The sequence below is a fragment of the Pseudoliparis swirei genome, chromosome 24 (genome assembly GCF_029220125.1).
Source record: "Pseudoliparis swirei isolate HS2019 ecotype Mariana Trench chromosome 24, NWPU_hadal_v1, whole genome shotgun sequence".
NCBI classification, from domain to species: domain Eukaryota; kingdom Metazoa; phylum Chordata; class Actinopteri; order Perciformes; family Liparidae; genus Pseudoliparis; species Pseudoliparis swirei.
Window position 1 is genome coordinate 39,726 of NC_079411.1, and position 12,896 is coordinate 52,621.

Below are 12,896 nucleotides of genomic sequence, written 5' to 3' on the forward strand. Positions count from 1 at the left end.
CCACGGATGATGCTGTCTCCCAGGTACTGCACACCACACTCTCTCATCTGGACAGCCAGAGGGGGGCTATGTGAGACTGCTGTTCATTGATTATAGTTCAGCTTTCAACGCCATAGTCCCTCCAGACTGGCCGGCAAGCTGATTGAGCTGGGACTGAACACCCCTGTGTGCTTGGATCCTGGACTTCCTGACCGCCAGGCCACAGGTGGTCAGGGTGGGCAGACACACCTCCAAATCCTCACCCTGAACACAGGATCCCCCCAGGGTTGCGTCCTCAGCCCCCTACTGTACTCCCTGTACACACATGACTGTGTGGCCAGGTTCAGCTCCAACACCATCATCAAGTTTAGTTTGCGGATGACACAGTGGTGGTGGGCCTGATCTCCGACAACGACGAGAAGGCCTACCTGGAAGAAGTTGCTGATCTGTCACTCTGGTGCCAGGACAACAGCCTCATCATGAATGTCACCAAAACTAAGGAGCTGATTGTGGACTTTAGGAGGGTACAACAACAGAGGACGTACTCACCACTGGGGATTAACGGGACTACTGTGGAGAGGGTGAGCGGCTATAAATACCTGGGAGTCCACATCACCGAGGATCTGACATGGTCAACAAACACAGACACTCTGGTGAGAAAGGCAAGGCAGCGCCTCTACCACCTCAGGCAGCTGAGGAAATTTAAAGTTTCCCAGAGGATCCTTCAGTCCTTCTACTCTGGAGCTGTAGAGCGTCCTGACAGGAAGCATCACAGCCTGGTTTGGCAACTGCTCCGCCCAGGACAGGAAGGCTCTGCAGAGAGTAGTGCGTTCGGCTGAGCGCACTATTGGAACTACACTCCCACCCTGCAGGACTTGTACACCAGGAGGTGCAGAACCAGAGCCGCAGGATCATGAAGGATCCTCACCACCCCAACAACAGACTGTTTCAGCTGCTGCGGTCAGGCAGGCGCCTCCGTAGTCACGCTGCAAGAACAGAGAGACTGAGACGGAGTTTCTTTCCTCAGGCCATCAGGATTGTGAACTCCGACCTCACCAGGACCCCCACACCCACACAACTGCCCCTCTTAGGCACACACACACACACACACACACACACACTTACTGTAAATATTGTGTTGTTTTTTATTTGTAAATAGTGTGTACTTGTTGCCCTTGCACATTCCTGCTGAGCATTGCCACTTTCATTTCACTGCACACCCTGTGTGTGTATGTGACAAATAAAACATCTTGAATCTTGAATCTTGAATCTTGAATGTTACCCCACTAGAGAGCTTGTAGTACCATATTACCCCACTAGAGAGCTTGTAGTACCATGTTACTCCACTAGAGGGCTCGTAGTACCATGTTACCCCACTAGAGAGCTTGTAGTACCATGTTACCCCACTAGAGAGCTTGTAGTACCATATTACCCCACTAGAGAGCTTGTAGTACCATGTTACTCCACTAGAGGGCTCGTAGTACCATGTTACCCCACTAGAGAGCTTGTAGTACCATGTTACCCCACTAGAGAGCTCCTGATGCATCATGACGTGCTGCTGCAGGAACACACTCCCTCCCTTCTCTCTCCTCCTCACTGCAGTCCGTCAGAGTGCAGCAGACTGCAGTCTCTCTCTCTCTCTCTCCTCGCGCGGTTCCGGGACAATGTGAGTACTCTGCCCTCATATGTGCTACTTATATTAATATTAATAGTAATAATAATAATAGCAACGTGTGCATGTAAGAAATGTTTCATCGCTGTTCACGTCGGTGAAGTTGAGGTTGACACGTGACACCAGACTCTAGTCCTCTCAAGAGCTCAGGGCGATGAAGAGGAGGAGTGTGATGAAGAGGATGTTGTGTGATGAAGAGGATTCAGTGAGATGAAGAGGAGGTTGGTGACCTCAAAGCGCCTTTGATATGGAGAACCCTAGGATGATGAAGATGATGATGATGCAGCAGATTTCTCTCTGCAGTCTCATCGCTGCAGTGCGTCCGCCCCCCCCCCCCCCAACTAAAAAGGCTGTATCTCTGCATCTACTCGGGCTGTTTCAATCATTTAATCTATTTAATGTTTCCTGTGAACATGTCAGTCTAGAGGAGAGGAGATGAAGAGGAGAGGAGATGAAGATGAAACACAGCAAACATAGACATGTCACGTCTGAGTTGAAAAGCACGATCACCTCTTTGTGACGAGGCAGTTGAACGATTTGAACTCTCTGATCCTGAGACGGCATGTGACCCTGTGACCCTGTGACCTGCAAAGTGACCAGAGTGGTCAGGGGTTTGAGACGGAGTTAGGCCACGCCTCCAAAACACATGGTGGCTCATTTAGGTTTTAATCTACCAAACACATACGTGTGCCGGTATGTTGCTCACGGTGTTCTATATAGACAGATACAGCATTTTACAAGTTTTTACAATATTTTTCATAAAACTATATTTTCCCATAAAAAGCGGGGGAGGGGTTGAGTTCAGAACACGCCCCCTCTGTGGAGACAGAGCCCGTAGAACTGAGGACGGCGAGCAACGCATGATGACATCACCTCCCTCCACACGTCACATGTTACTTTGCATGTCCAGAGGAGTGTAATGAGGCTCAGGGTAGAGCATGTATCAGTAGAGGTAGAGCATGTATCAGTAGAGGTAGAGCATGTATCAGTAGAGGTAGAGCATGTATCAGTAGAGGTAGAGCATGTATCAGTAGAGGTAGAGCATCCATCAGTAGATGTAGAGCATCCATCAGTAGAGGAGAGCATCCATCAGTAGAGGTAGAGCATCCATCAGTAGAGGAGAGCATCCATCAGTAGAGGTAGAGCCTGGTAGCATCCAGCTAACGGTCGCTGGATGCTACCAGGCTGTTTCTGATAGCATCCAGCTATATATATATATGTATATATATAATATATGTATATATATATATATATTATATATATATGTATAAATATATTATATATGTATATATATATATATATATATATTATATATATACATATATATTATATATATATATATGTATATATATATGCAAATGTGTATATATATAATATATATATACAAATATATATATATGTATTATATATATATAATATATATATATATACACTACCGTTCAAAAGTTTGGGATCACCCAGACAATTTCGTGTCTTCCATGAAAAATCACACTTTTATTTATCAAATGAATATAAAATATAGTCAAGACATTGACAAGGTTAGAAATAATGATTAATATTTGAAATATTAATTTTGTTCTACAAACTTCAAGCTCAAAGGAAGGCCAGTTGTATAGCTTATATCACCAGCATAACTGTTTTCAGCTGTGCTAACATAATTGCACGGGTTTTCTAATCAGACATTAGTCTTCTAAGGCGATAACACAATGTACCATTAAAACACTGGAGTGATAGTTGCTGTAAAAGGGCCTCTATACACCTCTGGAGACATGTCATTAGAAACCAGACGTTTCACCTAGAATAGTCATTTACCACATTAACAATGTAGAGAGTGTATTTCTGATTAATTTAATGTTATCTTTATTGAAAAAACAGTGCTTTTCTTTGAAAAATAAAGTCATTTCGAAGTGATCCCAAACTTTTGAACGGTAGTGTATATATACATATATATATTATATATATATGTATATATATTATATATATATTATATATATGTATATATATATATGTATATTATATATATATATTTGTGTGTGTGTTATTCCTCAGGGCTCTCCTCCTCCCAGTCTGCCTGCTGCTGCTCTCCGTCGTGATCTCAGCTGATGGGAGTGTTGGGTGAGTTACCAACAGCATGAGGTACTCTAGTTTAGGTAGTTAGTTAGGTAGACTAGTTGTGAGACTAGTTGAGTGACTAGTTGAGTGACTAGTGGTGTGACTAGTTGAGCGACTAGTGGTGTGACTAGTTGTGTGACTAGTGGTGTGACTAGTTGAGCGACTAGTTGAGTCACTAGTGGTGTGACTAGTTGTGTGACTAGTGGTGTGACTAGTTGAGCGACTAGTTGAGTCACTAGTGGTGTGACTAGTGGTGTGACTAGTTGAGCGACTAGTTGAGTCACTAGTGGTGTGACTAGTGGTGTGACTAGTTGAGCGACTAGTTGAGTCACTAGTGGTGTGACTAGTTGTGTGACTGGTTGTGTGACTAGTTGAGCGACTAGTTGAGTCACTAGTGGTGTGACTTGTTGTGTGACTAGTTGAGTCACTAGTGGTGTGACTAGTTGAGCGACTAGCTGAGTCACTAGTGGTGTGACTAGTTGTGTGACTAGTTGAGTCACTAGTGGTGTGACTAGTTGAGCGACTAGCTGAGTGACTAGTGGTGTGACTAGTTGAGCGACTAGCTGAGTCACTAGTGGTGTGACTAGTTGAGTGACTAGTGGTGTGACTAGTTGAGCGACTAGCTGAGTCACTAGTGGTGTGACTAGTTGAGTGACTAGTGGTGTGACTAGTTGAGCGACTAGCTGAGTCACTAGTGGTGTGACTAGTTGAGTCACTAGTGGTGTGACTAGTGGTGTGACTAGTTGAGTGACTAGTGGTGTGACTAGTTGAGCGACTAGCTGAGTCACTAGTGGTGTGACTAGTTGAGTCACTAGTGGTGTGACTAGTGGTGTGACTAGTTGAGTGACTAGTTGTCTCTCTCACAGCCCCAGCACCAGCAGCAGCCTCTGCAGCGAGTCCAAGGAGTGTGTGGAGTTTGTCGTGGTCTGCAGGACGGACGAGTACGAGGTGAGTGACCTCCAGCAGAGAGCGGCGCCCAGAGGCCCGGACCCACTGTGTGTGTGTGCGTGTCTGTCTCTGTGTGTGCGTGTGTGTGCGTGTCTGTCTCTGTGTGTGCGTGTGTGTGTGTGTCTGTCTCTGTGTGTGCGTGTGTGTGTGTGTGTGTCTGTCTCTGTGTGTGTGTCTGTCTCTGTGCGTGTGTGTGTGTGTCTGTCTCTGTGTGTGTGTGTGCGTGTGTCTGTCTCTGTGTGTGTGTGTGCGTGTCTGTCTCTGTGTGTGTGTGTGTGTCTGTCTCTGTGTGTGTGTCTGTCTCTGTGTGTGTGTGTGCGTGTGTGTGTGTCTGTCTCTGTGTGTGTGTGTGTGTGTGTGTGTGTCCAGGTGCGACACTACAGCCCCACCTGTGTGTGTGTGTGTGTTCACTGTGTGTGTGTGTGTGTGTTCACTGTGTGTGTGTGTGTGTGTGTGTTCACTGTGTGTTCACTGTGTGTTCACTGTGTGTGTGTGTGTGTGTTCACTGTGTGTGTGTTCACTGTGTGTGTGTGTGTGTGTTCACTGTGTGTGTGTTCACTGTGTGTGTGTGTGTGTGTGTGTGTGTGTGTGTTCACTGTGTGTGTGTTCACTGTGTGTGTGTTCACTGTGTGTGTGTGTGTGTGTGTGTGTGTGTGTGTGTGTTCACTGTGTGTGTGTGTGTTCACTGTGTGTGTTCACTGTGTGTGTGTGTGTGTTCACTGTGTGTGTGTTCACTGTGTGTGTTCACTGTGTGTGTGTGTGTGTGTTCACTGTGTGTGTGTGTGTGTGTGTGTGTTCACTGTGTGTTCACTGTGTGTTCACTGTGTGTTCACTGTGTGTGTGTGTTCACTGTGTGTGTGTGTGTGTGTGTGTTCACTGTGTGTGTGTGTGTGTGTGTTCACTGTGTGTTCACTGTGTGTGTGTTCACTGTGTGTGTGTGTTCACTGTGTGTGTGTGTTCACTGTGTGTGTGTGTGTGTGTGTGTGTGTGTGTTCACTGTGTGTGTGTGTTCACTGTGTGTGTGTGTGTGTTCACTGTGTGTGTGTGTGTGTGTTCACTGTGTGTGTGTGTTCACTGTGTGTGTGTGTTCACTGTGTGTGTGTGTGTGTTCACTGTGTGTGTGTGTGTGTTCACTGTGTGTTCACTGTGTGTGTGTTCACTGTGTGTGTGTGTGTGTTCACTGTGTGTGTGTGTTCACTGTGTGTGTGTGTGTGTTCACTGTGTGTTCACTGTGTGTGTGTGTTCACTGTGTGTGTGTGTGTTCACTGTGTTCACTGTGTGTGTGTTCACTGTGTGTGTGTGTGTGTGTGTTCACTGCGTGTGTTCACTGTGTGTGTGTGTTCACTGTGTGTGTGTGTGTGTTCACTGTGTGTTCACTGTGTGTGTGTTCACTGTGTGTGTGTTCACTGTGTGTGTGTTCACTGTGTGTGTGTGTTCACTGTGTGTGTTCACTGTGTGTGTGTTCACTGTGTGTGTTCACTGTGTGTGTGTTCACTGTGTGTTCACTGTGTGTGTGTGTGTGTTCACTGTGTGTGTGTTCACTGTGTGTGTGTGTGTGTGTTCACTGTGTGTGTGTGTGTGTGTGTGTTTGTGTGTGTGTGTTCACTGTGTGTGTGCACTGTGTGTGACACTGTGTGTGTGTGTGTTCACTGTGTGTGTGTTCACTGTGTGTGTTCACTGTGTGTGTGTGTGTGTGTGTGTGTGTGTGTGTGTGTGTGTGTGTGTGTGTGTGTGTGTGTGTGTGTGTGTGTGTGTGTGTGTGTGTGTGAGCCTGAGGAGACCAGGATGTGAGCCTGAACACACCTCTGCCTGTGAGCCTGAGGAGACCTCTGCCTGTGAGCCTGCACACCTCTGCCTGTGACTGAACAGACCTCTGCCTGTGAGCCTGACCAGCACCTCTGGTGAGCCTGAACACACCTCTACCTGTGAGCCTGAACACACCTCTACCTGTGAGCCTGAACACACCTCTACCTGTGAGCCTGAACACACCTCTACCTGTGAGCCTGAACACACCTCTACCTGTGAGCCTGAACACACCTCTACCTGTGATCCTGAACACACCTCTACCTGTGAGCCTGAACACACCTCTACCTGTGATCCTGAACACACCTCTACCTGTGAGCCTGAACACACCTCTACCTGTGGGCCTGAACACACCTCTACCTGTGAGCCTGAACACACCTCTACCTGTGAGCCTGAACACACCTCTACCTGTGAGCCTGAACACACCTCTACCTGTGATCCTGAACACACCTCTACCTGTGAGCCTGAACACACCTCTACCTGTGGGCCTGAACACACCTCTACCTGTGAGCCTGAACACACCTCTACCTGTGAGCCTGAACACACCTCTACCTGTGATCCTGAACACACCTCTACCTGTGATCCTGAACACACCTCTACCTGTGAGCCTGAACACACCTCTACCTGTGAGCCTGAACACACCTCTACCTGTGAGCCTGAACACACCTCTACCTGTGGGCCTGAACACACCTCTACCTGTGGGCCTGAACACACCTCTACCTGTGGGCCTGAACACACCTCTACCTGTGATCCTGAACACACCTCTACCTGTGAGCCTGAACACACCTCTACCTGTGATCCTGAACACACCTCTACCTGTGAGCCTGAACACACCTCTACCTGTGAGCCTGAACACACCTCTACCTGTGAGCCTGAACACACCTCTACCTGTGAGCCTGAACACACCTCTACCTGTGATCCTGAACACACCTCTACCTGTGAGCCTGAACACACCTCTACCTGTGAGCCTGAACACACCTCTACCTGTGATCCTGAACACACCTCTACCTGTGAGCCTGAACACACCTCTACCTGTGATCCTGAACACACCTCTACCTGTGAGCCTGAACACACCTCTACCTGTGATCCTGAACACACCTCTACCTGTGAGCCTGAACACACCTCTACCTGTGATCCTGAACACACCTCTACCTGTGAGCCTGAACACACCTCTACCTGTGATCCTGAACACACCTCTACCTGTGAGCCTGAACACACCTCTACCTGTGAGCCTGAACACACCTCTACCTGTGATCCTGAACACACCTCTACCTGTGAGCCTGAACACACCTCTACCTGTGATCCTGAACACACCTCTACCTGTGAGCCTGAACACACCTCTACCTGTGATCCTGAACACACCTCTACCTGTGAGCCTGAACACACCTCTACCTGTGAGCCTGAACACACCTCTACCTGTAGAGGCCCCCCCGGCCCAGAGGGGTTCACCTGTGTGTCTCCTCACAGCTCTACTTCTCTGAGATGCCGGGGATGGACGTGTACGTGAGGAGCTACGGAGGCTGGATGCTCTCCGTCACCTCCAGGCTCCACGCTCACCTGCTGACGGAGGAGCTGCGCCGCGTAGGAGCGTCCTACAACCACAGCTACCACTACGGGGTGGGCTACGACAGGTGAGGACGTTACAGAGCAGCTACCACTACGGGGTGGGCTACGACAGGTGAGGACGTTACAGAGCAGCTACCACTACGGGGTGGGCTACGACAGGTGGGACGCTCCGTCACACGTTACAGAGGAGAGCTTCATGAAGATGTATGAATACCTTCAGGGCTCGATACACCAGTACCCTGAAAGTTAAGTTAGTAACACATAATATATGTTTATAATGTGTTATAAGAATGTTAATTACATCTTATATATGTTAATAATGCATCATAAGTATGTATATAACAATATATATGTTTATAACACTGTGTGTGTGTATGTTTGTGTGTGTGTGTCTGTGTTTGTGTCTGTGTGTGTTTGTGTGTGTCTGTGTGTGTGTATGTTTGTGTGTGTTTGTGTCTGTGTTTGTGTGTCTGTGTATGTTTGTGTGTGTGTGTGTGTGTTTGTGTCTGTGTGTGTGTGTAGTCCCTTGAAGCTGTTGAACAGGCACAATGAGGTCTGGTACGTGTCCGAGGGCGAGCCGGTCTGCACAGACCCACAAGAGCCCACCCCTGCACACACCCCCAGACCGACTGTCACCAACTCAGACTCCCCGTCTAAGCCCCTCCCACACACACTCTCCCCTTCTAAGCCCCTCCCACACACACTCTCCCCTTTTAAGCCCCTCCCACACACACTCTCCCCGTCTGAGCCCCTCCCACACACACTCCCGTCTGAGCCCTCCCACACACTCTCCCGTCTGAGCCCCTCCCACACACTCTCCCGTCTAAGCCCCTCCCACACACACTCTCCCAGTCTAAGCCCCTCCCACACACACTCTCCCCGTCTGAGCCCCTCCCACACACACTCTCCCAGTCTAAGCCCCTCCCACACACACTCTCCCCTTCTGAGCCCCTCCCACACACACTCTCCGCCTCCCCCTCCCTCCCCCCCTCCAACCTCTCCTCGTATGCAGCATCCACCTCCTCTTCTCAGACGCCCACCGACTCCCCCGCCCTCCCCCCGTCCGACGCCCCGCCCAGTCCTTCATCCGACCTGGCCGGCGCCGCCGCATTCAGCCACCCCCCCACCTCCGCCCAGATCCCCCTGGCCCGGACCAGCAGCGGCGCTCCGGCCGCCTCGTCCCCGGAACCGCGGGCCGGCGGCGCCCCGCGGTGATGGAAGCCGCTCCAGGAACGAGGCCACAGGACGTAGAAAGACGCCCCCTGCTGGTCCTGGGTCAGTCCTCCTCGCGCTACTTCTTCCCTCCAGCTTTGCACCTGCAGCTCCTCAAAGAAACGAGGCGGTTATTAGTCGAGCGTCAGGAAGCTCCTCGTCTTCCCGTGACGCCTTCCAGACGTCCTGCGCGCCGTGTCGGTTTCCTGTGCTGGTTGGTTGGGATCTTTGGTGCAGCCGTAGAGGCCATGACAGTCCACTTCATGTAGACCTGCTTTCTTAGGAGCTTCGCACTGTTAGCGCTTTTCGCACCATTAGCTGTTAGTCGCCAGTTCAACCATCGCCATGTTGAGAGCCGTGTGGAGACAACCTGGGGGATCCCTCTCCCCTGGTTTTACACACTGAACTCCAATTAGCTGCAGATAAGCACACGGATCCCCAATGAAGGCCGGAATGCTCCAAAGATCCCAGAAGTCCCTCCTCACAGCCAGGGCTCCTGCTGTCTGTCCGAGGTGCAATAAACCCTCACAAACACTGGTGGAACTCTTTATTGGTGTCAAATAAAGTCCTCATGTGAGTGTGTGAATGTGATGGTTCCTTGTAGGCATCAGGGGAACACAAATGTATTTAGATCATTATATATCCGGGGCCAGGCTCAGCAGGGTACTCCAATTCAGTTTCAATTCAGTTTATTTGTATAGCCCAATTTCACAAATTACAAATTTGTCTGGGAGTGCTTTACATTCTGTACACATAGACATCCCTGCCCCCAAAACCTCACATCGGATCAGGAAAAACTCCCAAATAACCCTTCAGGGGGAAAAAAAGGGAAGAAACCTTCCGGAGAGCAACAGAGGAGGATCCCTCTCCAGGATGGACAGAACAATAGATGTCATGTGACCAGAAGGACAGATTTAGAGTTTAAATACATTCAATGAATGTGACAGAGTGTATGAATAGTTCATAGTAGGCATATTCCACGATGGAGACCTCCACGATCCATCAGGCAGATGGCGGTGGGGAGGAGGAGTGGGCGGAGTCTCAACAGTGGGCGGAGTCTCAACAGGACAGTGGCGTAGTCAGGAGCAGGAATTCCACGACCCAGACCTCGATGATCCATCAGCAGATAGGATCTATGCCGTCTCATAGGGTCCGATGACCCCATGAGACGTGAAGTCAAAAGGACTCCGGGGAGAAAGCTGAGTTAGTAACGTGTGATTGAGAGATGAAAATTCATCCTTAAGGAGAGAAAAAGAGGAGATAGGTACTCAGTGCATCCTAACGTCCCCGGCAGCTATAAGCCTATAGCAGCATATCAAGGGGCTGGACCAGGTGAACCTGATTCAGCCCTAACTATAAGCTCTGTCAAAGAGGAAGGTCTTAAGTCTACTCTTAAACAAGGTGACTGTGTCTGCCTCCCGGACTGAAATTGGAAGCTGGTTCCATAAAAGAGGAGCTTGATAACTAAAGGCTCTGGCTCCCATTCTACTTTTTAAGACTCTAGGAACTACAAGTAGTCCCGCATTTAGTGAGCGTAGCTCTCTAGTGGGGCAATATGGTACTACAAGCTCCTTAAGATATGATGGAGCATCACCAATCAAGGCTTTGTACGTTAAGAGAAGAATTTTAAAAGTGATTCTTGATTTTACTGGGAGCCAGTGCAGAGCAGCTAGTGCAGGAGTGATGTGATCTCTTTTCTTAGTTTTAGTGAGAACACGAGCTGCAGCATTCTGGATCAACTGGAGGGACCTAAGAGACTTATTAGAGCAGCCTGATAATAAGGAGTTGCAGTAATCCAGTTTAGTAACGAACGCGTGAACCAATTTTTCTGCATCTTTTTGAGACAAGATGTGCCTGATTTTTGAAATATTTCGTAGATGAAAGAATGCAGTCCTTGAGATTTGCTTTACGTGGGAGTTAAAGGACAAGTCCCGATCAAAGATAACGCCAAGATTCTTTACAGTGGTGTTGGATGCCAGGGCAATGCCGTCTACAGAAACCACATCACCAGATAATTGATCTCTGAGGTGCTCAGGGCCGATTAAAATTACTTCGGTTTTGTCTGAGTTTAACATCAAGAAGTTGCAGGTCATCCATGTTTTTATGTCTTTAAGACATGCTTGAATTTTACCGAGTTGGTTGCTCTCCTCTGGTTTTATCGATAAATATAGTTGAGTATCATCTGCATAACAATGAAAGTTTATGGAGTGTTTCCTGATAATATTGCCCAAAGCATGTATAAGGTAAATAAAATTGGTCCAAGCACAGAACCTTGTGGAACTCCTCTACCCCGAGGCCTCTCACGAGCTGGACTCCCTCCCCGGAGGACGAGAACCTGGAGCTGCACCGAACCACTCGGGGGCACACTATGACTTATTTATCCTTTTTAACATGATATACCATTAATCTTATATTCATGACATATAATATAACTTTTCTACTACCAGAGAGTTAGGGTACTACCAGAGAGTTACGGTACTACCAGAGGGTTAGGGTACTCCCAGAGAGTTAGGGTACTACCAGAGCGTTACGGTACTACCAGAGAGTTAGGGTACTACCAGAGAGTTAGGGTACTACCAGAGAGTTAGGGTACGACCAGAGAGTTAGGGTACTACCAGAGAGTTAGCAGGGCTCTCAAGTTTTGAAGACAGGCAAGCGTGAGATTTCCATCAGCACCCGATACAGCTGACTGTTGCACGCACCGGCATCGAGCCGAAAAGAGTTGTTGATGGGGGGGGGGGGGGGGCTAGTGACTATTTTTTTGCTCCATCCCAATGCGCGCAGACCGGCGTCGGAGCTCTGCAGCGGAACAATCGATCGGCGTATTGAGCACCCCTGCATTCAAGCATTAAATAGCCGAGAGGTTTTTTCAGCGTGAGGAATTCGATGTGTGGCGGGAGTGCGTGAGATAAGACCGAAATGCGTGAGTCTCACGCTCAATGCGTGAGACTTGAGAGCCCTGAGTTAGGGTACGACCAGAGAGTTAGGGTACTACCAGAGAGTTACGGTACTACCAGAGGGTTAGGGTACTACCAGAGAGTTAGGGTACTACCAGAGAGTTAGGGTATGACCAGAGAGTTAGGGTACTACCAGAGAGTTAGGGTATGACCAGAGAGTTAGGGTACTACCAGAGAGTTAGGGTACAACCAGAGAGTTACGGTACTACCAGAGAGTTACGTACTACCAGAGAGTTACGGTACTACCAGAGAGTTAGGGTATGACCAGAGAGTTAGGGTACTACCAGAGAGTTAGGGTACTTCCAGAGAGTTAGGGTACTACCAGATAGTTAGGGTACTACCAGAGTTACGGTACTACCAGAGGGTTAGGGTACTACCAGAGAGTTAGGGTACTTCCAGAGACTTAGGGTATGACCAGAGAGTTAGGGTACTACCAGAGAGTTAGGGTACTTCCAGAGAGTTAGGGTACTACCAGAGAGTTACGGTACTACCAGAGAGTTAGGGTACTTCCAGAGAGTTACGGTACTACCAGAGTTACGGTACTACCAGAGAGTTAGGGTACTTCCAGAGAGTTAGGGTACTACCAGAGAGTTAGGGTACTTCCAGAGAGTTACGGTACTACCAGAGAGTTACGGTACTTCCAGAGA

General features: G+C 48.6%; 1 protein-coding gene across 1 annotated transcript; it reads left to right on the top strand.

The window, feature by feature from the left end:
• Positions 1–1,581: 1,581 nt before the first annotated feature.
• Positions 1,582–9,874, top strand: LOC130189711 (uncharacterized). The gene is made up of 7 exons (XM_056408642.1): positions 1,582–1,645; positions 3,701–3,766; positions 4,630–4,711; positions 5,081–5,104; positions 7,937–8,145; positions 8,603–8,707; positions 8,978–9,874. Coding segments are annotated over exons 1-7 (1,086 nt in total). The 5' UTR covers positions 1,582–1,643; the 3' UTR covers positions 9,576–9,874.
• Positions 9,875–12,896: the final 3,022 nt, after the last annotated feature.

Coding starts and splice junctions, on each gene's coding strand:
- LOC130189711 (XM_056408642.1), top strand. Junction 4,712..5,080: donor GCAGGACGGACGAGTACGAG/GTGAGTGACCTC, acceptor GTGTGTGTCCAG/GTGCGACACTACAGCCCCAC. Junction 8,146..8,602: donor TACGGGGTGGGCTACGACAG/GTGAGGACGTTA, acceptor GTGTGTGTGTAG/TCCCTTGAAGCTGTTGAACA.